The 15,823-nt window shown below is 41.2% G+C and overlaps 2 protein-coding genes and 1 pseudogene across 3 annotated transcripts; all 3 read left to right on the top strand.

Annotated features, from left to right (window-relative positions):
* Window positions 1-1,245: 1,245 nt before the first annotated feature.
* On the top strand, window positions 1,246-13,006 carry LOC106378255 (annotated as a pseudogene).
* Window positions 9,613-10,337, top strand: LOC125582398. Its single transcript, XM_048749077.1, has 2 exons — window positions 9,613-9,726; window positions 9,864-10,337. The coding sequence occupies exons 1-2, from the start codon at window positions 9,613-9,615 to the stop codon at window positions 10,335-10,337; spliced, it is 588 nt and encodes a 195-aa protein (XP_048605034.1).
* Window positions 12,991-15,290, top strand: LOC106378256 (probable inorganic phosphate transporter 1-6). 2 transcript variants are annotated; one of them, XM_048747582.1, is made up of 2 exons: window positions 12,991-13,023; window positions 13,400-15,123. In XM_048747582.1, the coding sequence occupies exon 2, from the start codon at window positions 13,408-13,410 to the stop codon at window positions 14,959-14,961; it is 1,554 nt and encodes a 517-aa protein (XP_048603539.1). In that variant the 5' UTR covers window positions 12,991-13,023; window positions 13,400-13,407; the 3' UTR covers window positions 14,962-15,123. The 2 variants fall into 2 exon arrangements, with proteins under 2 accessions (XP_048603539.1, XP_048603538.1); XM_048747581.1 differs by lacking the exon at window positions 12,991-13,023 and adding an exon at window positions 15,224-15,290 and having other exon boundaries at window positions 13,302-15,000.
* The last annotated feature ends 533 nt before the right edge of the window (window positions 15,291-15,823 follow it).

Below are 15,823 nucleotides of genomic sequence, written 5' to 3'. Positions count from 1 at the left end.
CAGCTAATAGCTAGACCATTGCTTATGAGGTCAAAGCTTCCGGCTTCAGCTTGGGGACACGCGGTCTTGCACGTGGCCGAACTGATTCGTATAAGACCGTCTTGTGAACATAAATATTCCCCATCACAATTGCTTACGGGTCATGAGCCAGACATATCCCATCTTAAGACATTTGCCTGTGTCGTTTATGTTCCAATTGCTCCACCACAGAGAACAAAGATGAGACCTCAAAGGAGGATGGGGATATATGTTGGATATGATTCTCCCACGATTATAAAATACCTTGAGCCAACCACAGGTGATTTATTTAAGGCTAGATATGCGGATTGTCACTTTGATGAATCCAAACATCCAACATTAGGGGGAGATAATAATAAGCTGGTAAAAGAGATTACATGGAATCAAACATCCTTATCTTGGCAAGATACTCGGACTCAGGAATGTGATTTAGAAGTCCAAAAAATTATACATTTACAAAAGCTAGCTAATCAATTGCCAGATTCCTTTCCTGACCCGAAAAGAGTGACAAAGTCATATATACCAGCTGCTAATGCACCAATTCGAATTGATGTTCAAGAAGGACACAATCAAGTTGCTACATAGTCTCGACAACGTTTGAAACTTGGTAGACCAATAGGTTCCAAAGATAAGAACCCTCGAAAAACAAAGAAAGGTGTAGTAAATGAAACTGAGGCTAATGATATCCGAGACACGGCCGCGGCTGATCCGAAAACCCGAGACATAGCCGTGGTCGAGCCTAAGGCCCTAGATGCGGCCGGTCCTGATGTGCCAAACAATGGGGCTTGGGACGCCAAGATTCATGGTACTGATGGTCCTGATAATAATGAGATCTCAATAAACTATGTCTTGTCTGGGATACAATGGAACATAAAGAATGTCGACATTGATGATATATTTGCATACAAGGTAGCACTTGAACTTATAGATTTAAACGAGGATCATGAACCCACGTCTATTTATGAGTGCACTCAACGATCAGATTGGATCAAATGGAAAGAAGCTATAAACGTGGAGTTAAATTCATTAAAGAAAAGAGGTGTTTTCGGTCCTATAATCCGAACACCATATGATGTTAAACCAGTTGGATACAAATGAGTTTTTCTGAGGAAAAGAAATGAACATGGTGAAGTCGTGAGATATAAAGCACGGCTTGTTGCACAAGGATTCTCACAGAGACCAGGAATAGATTATGAGGAGACATACTCCTCACTGGTGGATGCTACTACTTATAGATTCTTGATAAGTCTGGATATAAGAGAGAAATTAGACTTGCGGTTAATGGATGTTGTAACTGCATACCTATATGGTCCACTGGATAATGAGATTTATATGAAAGTATCAGAAGGTATAGAGTTGAAAAACAAATCGAGTACTCGAGAACAACACTGTATAAAGTTGAATAAGTCACTTTATGGATTGAAACAATCAGGCCGAATGTGGTACAATAGGCTAAGTGAGTACCTAGAGAAAAAAGGATACAAGAATGATCCGATCAGCCCTTGTATCTTTAGAAAGAAATTCGTCCAGGGCTTTGTGATTATAAAAGTGTATGTTGATGATTTGAATATCCTAGGAACCTCTGGAGAGATCTCCCAAACAGTTGAATATCTTAAGAAAGAATTCGAGATGAAAGATCTTGGAAAAAAAAAGTTTTATTTGGGATTACAGCTTGAGTACATAAGAGATGGAATCCTTGTGCATCAAATGGCATATACAGAAAAAGTACTCAAGAGATTTAATATGGCCGAGTCTCACCCATTGTCTAGCCCCATGGTCATGAGGTCCCTCGGCCTGGACACTGATCTGTTCCGTCCTAAGATGGACGATGAAGATGTCCTTGGTCCCGAAGTGCCATATCTCAGTGCCATAAAAGCTTTGATGTATTTGGCTAGTCACGACCAGACATATGCTTTGCCGTGAACCTACTGTCTAGGTTTAGCTCTTGTCCGACCCAAAGGCACTGGAACGGGATTAAACATGTTCTTCGTTACCTACAAGGAACGAATGACTTGGGTCTATTTTATACTAACCATAACAAAGAAGGGTTAGTTGGCTTTGCTGATGCAGGTTATCTCTCGGATCCTCACAATGCTAGATCACAGACCGGATACGTCTTTACTCATTGTGGCACAGCCATCTCATGGCGTTCCATGAAGCAGACGATCGCGGCCACTTCATCAAACCACTCGGAGATCTTGGCTATTCATGAGGCCAGCCGCGAGTCTGTATGGTTACGGTCCATGACCAACCACATCCGAGTCGATTGTGGGATGACCGAAGGCAAGGACGCACCAACCGTGATGTATGAGGACAATGCAGATTGCATTGCTCAGCTTAAGGATGGCTACATCAAAGGAGACCGGATGAAGCACATACTGCCTAAGTTCTTCTTCACGCACGAGCTTCAGAAAGTCGGCGAGGTCCAAGTCGTCCAAGTGCGTTCCAACGACAACTCAGCCGACCTGTTCACCAAATCACTTCCTACCTGCATGTTCAGAAAGCTCACGCATCAGATTGGGATGCGTAGGTTGAAAGACCTTCAGTGATGTTCAGAACAGGGGGAGTAATACGTGTTGTACTCTTTTTTCTTCACTATGGTTTTGTCCCACTGGGTTTTCCTGGTAAGGTTTTAATGAGCCAACATCTAAAGCGTATTACAAACTCTGTATGGTTATGGCATCCAAGGGGAAGTGTTATAATTCATATTGTGGATGTGCATAACCGACCCATATCTTAGAGAGAGAGACGGCCGCACCCTAGAGAGAGAGAGAGAGTCGGCTACTTCCTTTTCTCCTTTGGCTACTTTTCTATTTACTTTAGACTTATGATTTGTATTTTTTCCATATTTGTATTTCTATATTCTAGTATTTCTATTATTCTATGACGGTGTAATTCCCTATATATAAAGGACTCCTTATGTTTATGAATAATACAGAAATATACAGATTATATTCTCTTGTTTCACAACACTTTTTACTTTATTTTTAATTATTGAAAACGCTTTGACAAAAAAAAAATCAATTAAATAAAAGCTGTTGTTTTGCGGCTACCAATTATATTAAATATTTGACGAAAATCCAAATAAATGACTTGCCACTTGAATAATTAGAAAAGCAGGCGATCACGTTGCTTGTATCTCTTTCTCTTTTTAGAAATCGCTTTCCCTTTTTTATTTAATGTATGCTTTCCCCTTCTCTATAAATTGCAACCATAATTGTTCATTTCTAGTCACCCCCATATCTCTCACACTCTAACTTTCATAGAGGTTCTTAGTCTCCTTCAAAGCTGATTAAGGTGAATATTACTTGCCTCCATATGATTTGTTGTCTATATACCTTATCATGTAGGGCTTTTTCAGTGTGAAAATCTATCACCAAAATAGTTTTTTTTTCGCTATTCGATCTTATACATTATCTTCACCATTTTTTCTTTGAAACACAAAAAAAATGATCGTACCATGATTTTTAAAACTTAACTAGGAGTTTTCCTGCGTCATGCGCAGACATAGTAATTTTTAACAGGGCAAATCTCCAAAATAGCACATTTCTAAATTTATATCACAAAAATAGCACTCAAAAACTAAAATGACCAAAATAGCACATTTCTAAGTTTATCCTTTGAAAATTTTAATTTTTTTATTTTTCAAAATTTGAAATCTTATCCCCAAAACTTCATTTCTCAACCCTAAACCCTAAACCCTAAACTCTAAACCCTAAACTCTAAACCATAAACCCTAAACCCTAAACTCTAAACCCTAAACCCTAAACTTTAAACCCTAAACCCTAAACCCTAAACCCTAAAATCTAAACCCTAAACCCTAAACTCTAAACCCTAAACCCTCCACCCTTAATCCTAAACCCCACCCTTTAACTCTAAACCCTAAGTTTGTGATTTTTGATAAAACATTATGTGCTATTTTTGTGACTTTTGACCTTGAGTGCTAGTTTGGGAACATAAACTTGATTTAGTGCTATTTTTGTCTTTTTCTCTTTTTAACATACCATTTTTTATTTCAAAAGAAAATTTTGATTTATATTTCAACATTATTAATTTATATTTTAACTTCAATAGTTATAAAAAATCATAAACGTATTTTTGTAATCTTTTTTTTTTTGATTTGGTATAGCTATTTAAATTTGATTTTATTTAAATTTTAATAAAGATAAAATTAGATTTTATAAAAATAGTTTTAATTATATTATTGTGTTTAATGATTATTTATTTTAAATATATATATATATATATATATATCTTTCCATCTAATTATATATATATATATATAAATATATTTACATATAAATATAAATTGTAATAAATTTGAGACTTTGTTAGTTTTATTTAAACTGAAAAATCTTTTTGTTAATTTAAATGATGAAGATGAACAGATAAATTTAAATAATGTTTAAATATTTAACTATCAAAATTTTTTTGGATTAATGTTACTTTATTTAGTTTATTTTTATTAATGTGAGATACATATATACATATATATTATTATTTTAATTGTGATATATGAATTATTAATATATTTAATAGTTTACCGTAAATAAATATTTATATGGAAAATTGACATTAATGATGATATATGAGTTATTTTTATTACCATATTTAAAATCCCTACAAAAAAATTTAAATTTTTATAAGAAAATTTGCATCTCACAATTAATATGATGCCATATCACTATTTTCTAAAACTATGTCATCTATTTTAAGTGTCATGTCATCTTTTTTTTCCAGCGAGAATGATTTTAGTGACTACATGTGTATAAATCACTTTGCAAAAATAGTCTAGGGGATACCGTTTTTTTCTTTCTAGAAAGAACGTACAATGTAAAAAAACCTTTTACAGGCGACTTTACTGGCGACTTTACTGGCGATCCAACGGGCGAGTCAACGACGACGGGAGATCCAGTCACGGGCGACTCCACCGGAGAATTCACGGGCGTTCCAACGATCACTCCGGAAGAACCAAACGCATCTGAGCTTGGCGATCCTAGCAAGACGACAGAGGCCCCAGGCGACGCAGCGAGCGCTCAAACGGGCGAGTCGTCGGTGTCACTGGAGAAAACGGACACTCTTCTCAGATCGACGGAGCTCTCTCCACCGGATCGAGTTTCACAGAGTGTCGGAGGTGCGGCTAAGGAGGGACGCGATGGTGGGGAGATCAAGGAGATATCTCTCACTCTGACCGCTCAGTCTATCGACGGCGGTGAAGCTTGGGAGGGTCGCGAAGGTGAGGCGATCCCGGGAAATTCTCTGACCGGGAAAAATGGAGAAAACACGGAGGGGAGGAACGGAGGTAATCAGGCAGAGCGGGCCCGATCGGGTCGTTGGTCAAAGAACCTGGCCGGAAAAGGAGTAGCGGAACCGTTTATTGAAATTGTTGATGGGATTGCATCACTGCAAATCCCAGATGCGATCTTTGACGAGGCGGAGCTTCTTTGGAAAAGTTTCGTAGTGGGCTACTTCATTGGAGACGCTCCACACGTGGGCTCAATTCATGCAACCGTCAATCGTATTTGGACTGGTCACAAGGCGGGTACCAAGATTGATGTCCAGTTTATTGCGAAAAATACGGTGTTGTTCCGAATTGAGAACGATCAGATGAGAAACAGGGTGATTCAAAGGAAGTATTGGCATATAGCGGATATTCCGTTAGTGGTTAATGTTTGGTCACCAGAGTCGGCTCAGAATCCCCCAGACTTGTCAGCCATGCCACTTTGGGTTGACCTCAGAGGAGTACCAAACACCCTCTATTCCAATAAAGGACTGAAGTGCCTTGTTCGGGCAGTGGGAAATTTTGTGAAACTGCATCCGAACACAGAGAAATGTGTGAGGCTCGACATGGCCCGAATCCTAGTGGAAGTCGATCTACATAAGACTCTCGTCGAAAAGATCACTTTCGCGGACCAAGCTGGAGCTTCACACGAAGTATTGGTCAATTATCCTTGGCTACCTCCCCGGTGCAATGTTTGCTGCAAGTGGGGACATAAGGGCCAGGACTGTTCGAGTAAGGAGATCAAAATCCTTAGTAAGAGGACAGGGGAAACCGCATACACTTCCATGCCGCGTGAAGGTATAGCTGTCGGTGGAGGCAAGGGCAAAGAAGTGGAGGTAAGCAACGTAAAGGGTTTGAATGATGATAAGATAAGCGGGGGTGAAGAGACTGGGATTGTGGAAGCGGTGGAGACAAGGCAAAAGGAGGGAAATCCTATGGAGCACCTAATTAAGGACCTGGAGGAGCTTTCACCTGTCGCATCTCTAGACGAAAAAGAAGCGATCAAGATATCTGAAACAACTAAGGAGCTTTCTAAGACCATTGACGTGTGGGTAAACGGAAAAGGAGTGAAGGCATCTACCGACGGGAACGGAGAAAAGGAGTTTATGATATCCCCGTCAAGATTCAGCCCTTTACAGGACATCGATGAAGAGGAGGAGACTTGCTTAGAAGGAAGTGGAACGGAAGTTGAAGAGGGCGAGTTTCGGGGAAATATAGTGGATGGCAAAAAAGAGAAGGACGTGCAGGTGGCTTCGAAAAACATGCAGCAGGGTTCGGTGCCAAGGCAACTACGGGGGAGGGTTACTGGTTCTAAACTCATGAGCAACGGTGGCAAGCACGGATCGTCAAAAAAAACTTCCGGTAGGAAGTTATGACTTCTTTCTTTGCATGGAACATGCGTGGGTTCAATCTACCACGCAAACATCGAGCCCTCAGATCATGGTTACAGGAGGAAAAGCCTTCTTATGGCTGCCTAGTTGAGACACGAGTCCAGGAGTCAAACCATCAGTGGTGTATGAATGTAGCTATGCCGGGATGGAACTCTCTTACAAACTACGAATATCATCCTTTGGGAAGAATCTGGTTTTGCTGGACGGATGAAGTGGTCGTCACAAGATTGCACACGAGTGCACAGGTGATCACTTGTGCTATACACAATCCCTCCACTGGAGAACAATATATCTGCTCGGCAATATATGCGTACAACACTCCACTGGAAAGAAGGGAATTATGGGAGGAACTCAAAGGCACTAAAAATGCTTACGGTCACCTAAAACTCCCTTGGATCTTACTTGGCGATTTTAATGAAACACTAGCGGCAAGTGAACACTCAAGATCTTTGGAGTACCATAGAGACTTGACTGGTATGTATCAATTTCAGGAGTTAGTGGTGGACTGCTCGGTTACGGATCTACCATACACGGGAGCTTTATTTACTTGGTGGAACAATCGAGAGGAGGACCCCATCGGGAAAAAACTGGACAGAGCATTAGTTAACCATAGCTGGATGAGTCAATACCCAAACTCCGCTGCGCACTTTAACGCTGGTGGAATCTCGGATCATGCAAGGTGTCTGATCCGTACGACAGGGGTTGTAAATGATGCTAGGAAACCATTTCGTTTTTTCAACTACCTGACTGAGCACATAGAGTTCATGCCGACAGTTCAGCGGGTCTGGGACACAACGGAGCCACTGTTCCCTTCTAGGGCAGCTCTTTCACGTTTCCATAGGAAACTTAAGCTCCTAAAACAGCCGCTGCGGGAGCTGAACAAAATGCACTACGGTGATCTACCTGCTCGTACGAAGAATGCTTATGACGTGCTGTGTGAATGTCAAAACAGAGCACTATTGGACCCGACCCCTGGAAACTTTGCAAGGGCAGCGGAAGCAGCTGACAGATGGAACGCCTTAGCGCGAGTGGAGGAAAAATTCTACAAGCAAAAGTCATGTGTCCGCTGGCTATCGGTAGGTGATCAAAACACCAAGGTGTTCCACAGTATGGTCCAAACGAAGATTGCAAAGAACACAATCAGAAGACTTGTAACGACAGCCGGAGAAGTCCTCACTTCGTTACCTGATATCAAAAAAGAGGCAGTCTCATATTTCCAATCCTTCTTACAAGGACAGGATCCGAATGGCGAGGTAATTTCTGTGGATGCTCTGCAAGATTTACTGCCATACAGGTGTCCTAGGGATCATTCAGATGCACTGGTTCGGCCTATCACACCAACGGAAATCAAACAGGCGCTTCATTCACTTCCAAATGGAAAAGTCTCAGGTCCGGATGGGTTCACAAAGGAATTTTTTATCGCAGCATGGCCAATCATAGGAAGGGACTTCATTGTGGCAGTTCAATCTTTCTTCATATTTGGATTCATGCCTGCTGGTGTAAATGCAACCATACTCTCCCTGATTCCTAAGACAACATCTGCTCAGACTCTCAAGGATTATCGGCCAATCGCTTGCTGTAATCTGCTATACAAGGTCATCTCCAAAGTTCTGGCCAATAGGCTAAATATCATTTTCCCGGATGCGGTAGAAGCAAACCAGTGTGCATTCATAACGGATCGCCTACTGTTAGAAAACGTCCTCCTCGCCTCTGAGCTGGTCACTGGATACCACAGGAGCACGAACAAGGAAAATTGTGCTATCAAGTTTGACATATCGAAGGCATTTGACACGGTAAGGTGGTCTTTCATTACTTCGGTTCTGCAAGCAATGGGAATACCGCTACAGTTTGTCCACTGGATGAGGTTATGCATCTCCACAGCTGCTTTTTCTATAAATGTGAATGGAAGTTTGGAGGGATTTTTCAAGAGTGCCAGGGGTATCCGTCAAGGCTGTTCACTCTCACCTTACTTGTATGTCATCCTAAATAATGTATTGTCAAAAATGCTCAACAGGGCGGCAGATGCGGGTGATTTTGGTTATCATCAGCAGTGTCAAGATGTCAAACTCACTCACTTGTGCTTTGCGGACGACATACTTGTGTTGACTAACGGCACGTCGGACTCGCTATTGGGTATACTGGGCGTAATGCGCCGGTTTGCATCAGTTTCCGGGCTGCACATTAATGTAGCTAAATCTTCCATCTATGTTACTGGAAGAAACATCGCGCCTCTCCTTACTACGGCGGCTTCATTGGGTATCAGTGTCGGTACCTTACCAATCCGGTACCTGGGAATGCCGTTAACAACGAAGACACTTACCAGCCATGACTATGAACCACTTATAGAGAAGATTCGTGGGAAGATGATGTGTTGGTCCAACAGATTTCTATCCTTCGCAGGAAGGCTCCAACTGATCCAGTCGGTAATTACGAGCATGGTTAACTTCTGGAGCTCGGCTTTCATCCTACCGGCCAAGTGTTATGACACCATTGAAAGCATGTGCAGCGCGTTTCTATGGTCGGGCTCACCTACACAAACTCACAAAGCTAAAGTCAGTTGGGAAGATCTCTCCTTACCTAAGGACGAAGGTGGACTGGGAGTGAGGAAGTTCAAGGACACAGCGAGAACCTTCGCTCTTAAACTCATTTGGAGACTTTTCACAAAACCGGCTTCTCTATGGGTAAGTTGGGTTACACATTACTTACTCAGGTATAATTCCTTTTGGGATGTAAGAGGAGAACAAAAGGGATCTTGGATATGGAGGAAGCTCCTGAAACTAAGAGATGTGGCCTATGAGTATTTTAGATTTGATATCAACGACGGTGGGAATACTTGCTTCTGGTTTGACAATTGGCTTGGAATTGGGAAATTGATTAATATTACAGGAGCGGTTGGCACCACTTATCTGGGTATATCACGACATGCCAAAGTCAGTGATGCTGCGAGGGGCAATTCGTGGAACATCCGAGGATGGAGGAGTCGACGGTACCGGGAGGTTTATGACCGGATCTTGGCTACGGCTCCTCCCTCCCCTGGTACAGGTAGCGATATTATATTATGGAAGCATGGGGTTGATGATTACAAGACCACGTATTCAGCAGCGAGAACTTGGGATCAACTACGAAAAAAGGGAACAAAGGTTGAGTGGAGTAAAGTGGTATGGTTCCCACAGGGGGTTCCTAGATTCTCTTTCATAACATGGCTGGCAATAAGGAACAGGTTATCAACAGGACAGCGTATGCGAACGTGGGGTATAACTCAGGGTTGTGGCTACTGTGGAGAGATAAATGAAACAAGAGAACACCTGTTCTTTGCCTGCCCATACTCCTACACGATATGGGAATCTCTGGCAAGACCACTTGTTGGACGAAACATCAACCCCGATTGGGAATGGACTGTCAATCGGCTGCGTACTATGGGAGGGAAAAGCCTAGACTCAATCCTCGCAAGGATGCTTTTCCAAACAACCGTGTACTACATCTGGAAGGAAAGAAATTCAAGGCGTCACCGGCAAGGAGGGATACAGACTGATCAACTAAGAAGATTCATAGACAAGGCGGTGCGAAACCGCATCTACTCTTTGCGATACGCTCATGGCCACAAACTGGAAGGGCTACTTAGAAGATGGTTCGAAGTTACTCTTTAGTATTCGTATTCGATTGGTTTCTAGTTAGCATCTAAGACTATAACCAACCTTTAATGGTCTGTAAAATTTCTTAGGTTGATCAATAAATTTCAAATTTCATCAAAAAAAAAAAAAAACCTTTTAAAAAAAGAACGTACCAAAATCTCTAATAACTTACATATATATACTTTTCTTATATATGTGGAGGTTATACACAGCAGAATTTATTAACTGAAATCTATAATTCTTACCTAGATTGGACATATAGCTCAGGGCAATGGCTGAACAACAACTAGGAGTGCTCAAGGCACTTGATGTTGCGAAGACGCAGCTTTACCATTTCACGGCAATTGTCATCGCTGGTATGGGTTTCTTTACCGATGCATACGATCTCTTCTGCGTCTCTTTGGTGACCAAGCTCCTTGGCCGTCTCTACTACTTCAACCCGTTGTCAGAAAAGCCTGGCTCACTTCCCCCTCATGTTGCGGCGGCCGTCAATGGTGTGGCCCTCTGTGGAACCCTTGCTGGTTAAGTCTTCTTCGGATGGCTTGGTGACAAGCTCGGAAGAAAAAAAGTTTACGGTATCACTTTAATCATGATGATTTTGTGCTCTGTCGCTTCTGGTCTCTCCTTTGGTAACAAAGCCAAAGGTGTCATGACCACTCTTTGCTTCTTTAGGTAATACGCAAGATTTACTAACATATATTTCTTTAAGAAAACTTATATTAACATATATATAACAATCTTTCTTTTAGGTTTTGGCTGGGATTCGGTATCGGAGGTGACTACCCTCTTTCCGCCACTATCATGTCTGAATACGCAAATAAGAAGACCCGTGGTGCTTTCAAAGCTGCCGTGTTCGCTATGCAAGGAATTGGTATCTTGGCCGGAGGGTTTGTGGCACTTGCGGTATCTTCCATATTCGACAAGAAGTTCCCAGCACCAACCTATGCAGTCAACAGAGCTCTCTCAACGCCTCCTTAAGCTGATTACATTTGGAGAATCATCGTCATGTTTGGTGCTCTACCCGCAGCCTTGACATACTACTGGCGAATGAAAATGCCATAAACCTATGCAGTCAACAGAGCTCTCTCAACGCCTCCTTAAGCTGATTACATTTGGAGAATCATCGTCATGTTTGGTGCTCTACCCGCAGCCTTGACATACTACTGGCGAATGAAAATGCCATAAACCGCTCGGTACACCGCTTTTGTGGCAAAAAATATTAAACAAGCAACACAAGACATGTCCAAGGTTTTACAAGTGGAGCTTGAAATGGAGGAAAGAGCGGAGGATATCGTTAAAGACCCAAGACTTAACTATGGCTTATTCTCCAAAGAATTCCTTAGACGCCATGGTCTTCCCCTCCTTGGATGTACATCCACTTGGTTCTTGCTTGACATTGCCTTTTACAGCCAAAATTTGTTCCAAAAAGATATCTTCTCGGCTATCGGGTGGATCCCAAAGGCATCAACCATGAATGCCGTCCATGAAGTTTTCAAGATTGCTAGGGCACAGACTCTCATCGCGACTGGTTCACGGTTGCATTCATTGATATCATTGGAAGATTTGCGATCCAGCTAATGGGATTCTTCATGATGACCGTGTTTATGTTTGCCATTGCCTTCCCTTACGACCACTGTATCAAACCAGACAACCGCATCGGATTCGTCGTTATGTACTCTCTCACTTTCTTCTTTGCCAATTTTGGACCAAATGCGACAACCTTCATTGTACCAGCTGAGATCTTCCCGGCTAGGCTAAGATCCACATGCCATGGAATATCAGCAGCGACAGGTAAAGCTGGAGCCATCGTGGGAGCTTTCGGGTTCTTATACGCAGCTCAGCCACAGGACAAGACCAAGACCGACGCAGGGTACCCACCAGGCATTGGAGTCAAGAACTCACTGATCATGCTTGGTGTCATTAACTTTGTCGGTATGCTCTTCACGTTCCTTGTTCCTGAGCCCAAGGGAAAGTCCCTCGAAGAACTCTCCGGTGAGACTGAGGTTGAGAAATGATCACGATAAAAGTATTGTATTTCATTTTCAAATTATATTATTTCGAGTGTCATGTTTGTTTTTATTTTCTTCCCCGGTCTTGACGTTATGATGTTCTATTTGTGGCTTTTGTCCATTATGCTTATGTATACGAGTATATCAGTATATCTTGGATTTAATTAACTTTTGTGATCTTTTGGAAATTAAGTCCCTCTCTCTAAGCCTTCAAAGCCTATTACATTACCGGGGCCTTATTACATATTTAATTATTGGATCTTTTGGACTATTTTTTCATTCTCGGTCACAGACCTAAAACCTCAATATTTTTTATCATATATGAATGAAAAAAAACCGGAATAACGTAACAAAAGTTACCTACATTTTCGGAAGTAAGCCTGAGGATTTAATTTCCGCATGGAAGGAAAATGAAAAAAAAAAGAATATACTCAGTAACAGTATTTTACCATCGGATATCAAAAAAAAAAAAAAAAATCTCTCCCAATATATATAAAAAAATATAGATCTGAAAATATAATTTTTTTTTAAAAAATTGTTAGAATAAACACTAAACAAAATAATTAAGTTATGGCATTATGCTCCTTTTGGAAGAGAATATACTCATCTATATTTCTATATATATATAACGAACCCAAAACACTTACTCCTCAAGAGTCTTCAACTACAGAGTAACAGGATCTCAACCCATTGTAGTCACTTCCTTCCTAATTTTATTTAGTTTCTAACCAAACTTATACATATTTGTGTTTGCAAATACTATCAGATGTTTTTTTTTTTTTTTTTTGTAAAAAAATACTATCAAATGTTTCAACACGGAAACTAGTTTGTTCTATGAATCATGAATGTTGCATGAGAGAAACCTTGGCACATGATCTTTCTGTGTTTAATCTCTTTTCTTGTATTATTTGCCGCTCTAGTCTCGACTCCCTAATTTTCTTCTTTATATAGTTTGTTGATAGATTTTTGTGTTTCAAAAACGTATATTACTTTCAAATGCTTAGCTAGCGTATCTTGTTATAACAACTTTCTCTAATAATAATAATTTTTTTTTTTGTTCACTTGCAGAGTTAGACATGGCTAACGAAGGACAAATCAGCATTTTGAGAGCTCTTGACAGTGCAAAGACTCAATGGTATCACGTTACGACGGTCATAATCTCCGGTATGGGTTTCTTTACGGACTCATACGATCTCTTTGTGATATCTCTCATCACGAAGCTCCTCGGGCGGATCTACTATCAGAAACCTGGCTCCTCCTCTCCGGGAAGCCTACCTGACGGTATCTCTGCCACAGTAAGCGGTGTGGCTTTTGCCGGAACGTTTCTCGGACAGATTTTCTTCGGGTGTCTAGGAGACAAGCTGGGCCGTAAGAGAGTCTACGGCTTGACTCTCGTGATCATGACCGTGTGCTCCATTTGCTCTGGTCTTTCACTTGGCACCGACCCCAAATCTGTCATGACGACGCTCTGCTTCTTCCGCTTCTGGCTAGGGTTTGGCATTGGTGGTGACTATCCTCTGTCGGCTACGATCATGTCCGAGTATGCCAACAAGCGTACCCGTGGTGCGTTCATAGCATCGGTTTTCGCTATGCAAGGGGTTGGGATCTTAGCAGCAGGAGGTGTTTCGTTACTCGTCTCATACATTTTCGAGCTTCATTTTCCATCTCCAGCTTATATGGTCGACCCGGCCACCTCCACCGTCCCGCAGGCAGATTACGTTTGGAGGATCATCCTGATGTTAGGAGCTATACCGGCTCTCCTTACTTACTACTGGCGTGTGAAGATGCCTGAAACCGCTCGTTACACTTCTCTAGTTGCTAAGAAGTCGGAGCAAGCTGCTTCGGATATGGCTAAGGTTCTTAATGTAGACATTGAGGCCTCTTCCGCGAAGCATGACCAAGCTAGGTTTTCTTCAGACGAGTTTGGCTTGTTCTCCGCGAAATTCCTCCGCCGCCACGGACTTCACCTACTCGCAACAACAACCACATGGTTCCTCCTCGACATAGCTTTCTATAGCCAAAACCTCTTCCAGAAAGATATCTTCACCACCATTGGTTGGTTACCCCCACCAAAAACCATGAACGCAATCCAAGAGCTCTTCATGATCTCTAAGGCACAATTTTTAATAGCTCTTTGCGGTACCGTTCCTGGTTACATTGTTACCATAGCTACCATCGACTGGATGGGACGGTTCAAGATTCAGGTCGTTGGATTCTTCATGATGATGCTTTGCTTGATTGGTCTAGCCTTACCGTACCACCATTGGACCTTACCTCATAACCGGATTGGTTTCATTGTTCTCTACTCTCTCACTTTTTTCTTTTGTAACTTCGGACCTAACGCAACTACTTTCATTGTCCCTGCTGAGATTTTTCCGGCTAGACTTAGGTCCAGTTGTCATGGTATCTCGGCGGCTTCCGGTAAAGCCGGTGCGATGGTTGGGTCTTTCGGTTTTGCTGCTTTGGTGAAAGCTCTTGGGATGAGGAACACGTTACTAGTCATGGCAGGAATCAGTCTTGTTGGCATGTTGTTGACGTTGTTTCTTGTTCCGGAGCCTAAGGGAAAATCGCTTGAGGATCTTTCCGGGGAAGCTGAACCGGAGAAAATCAAGGACACAATTGTTGTTTAGATTTTATTTCCCTTAATTACCGGGCTTTGTTAGGAACTTTTGTTTTGTTTTTTTCTTATATCAGGTTTTCTTTGGTTCGTTTTGGTTATTTTCTCAATAATCGTACTCTATTATGGTTTCTTTAATCAGATTTATAAAAAAAATTAATTATTTTCAAATTGATATCTGATTTATTTTTCTTCTTTTTCTAGTGCAAAATAACAAAACATTTTTTGTTACTAGCTCACATACACTAATTTTTATTTTTCCTCTAATACAAGATTTGGGAAATTAGCAAAATGGCTGTTAAAAAATAAATATTAGAAAAAAATATTTTTGGAGGGGCAAAACAACAAAAATATAGGTTATAATAGTTTCCGAAAAACGAATAATAAAGAGAGATAGCTCGTTGTAACTGAAAAAAAAAATTGAAAAAAAACCTTCTATATTTTTTCGAAATTAGTATCGGAAATGGTCTACTAACCTCGCAATTACAAGATGATGTACTACACGAAAAAAAAAACCTTCTATATTTTCAAATCATCATCCATTAAGTATCCCAAAAGTACTTCATAATATGCATGGAACTATTGAAGCCTAAGAAACTTCACGGCCAGGCTCCAAACAATCACTCTTTTATTTGGTTATGTATCCATCCACTAGCCCAAAGCTCTCTGATTCCTGCGTCAACCAAAGGATAATCTGCCCTTTGTGTCCACCCATTGAACTTGTCAATATTAATTCCGAAGGGTAAACTGAGGATGACTCAACAAAAACCGTTATTTCTTCTTTTAGCCTGAGTGATCTAAGATAAAGATTTAAAACAAATTTAGCGCTAGTATTCTTTTAGCCTCAGTGATCTAAGGTGGTGTTATTCAATTAT

The sequence above is a fragment of the Brassica napus genome, chromosome C2 (genome assembly GCF_020379485.1).
Source record: "Brassica napus cultivar Da-Ae chromosome C2, Da-Ae, whole genome shotgun sequence".
Lineage (NCBI taxonomy): Eukaryota > Viridiplantae > Streptophyta > Magnoliopsida > Brassicales > Brassicaceae > Brassica > Brassica napus.
The sequence above is the reverse complement of the archived record's forward strand: the minus strand, read 5'-3'. Positions and strand labels throughout refer to the sequence as shown.

What these genes read in the sequence shown, in the direction of transcription:
- LOC125582398 (XM_048749077.1), top strand. Translation starts at nt 9,613, where the DNA reads ATGCCAAAGTCAGTGATGCTGCGAGGGGCAATTCGTGGAACATCCGAG. An exon ending in TACGGCTCCTCCCTCCCCTG is followed by an intron (nt 9,727 to 9,863) that starts GTACAGGTAGCG and finishes TGGTTCCCACAG; the next exon opens with GGGGTTCCTAGATTCTCTTT.
- LOC106378256 (XM_048747581.1), top strand. Translation starts at nt 13,408, where the DNA reads ATGGCTAACGAAGGACAAATCAGCATTTTGAGAGCTCTTGACAGTGCA.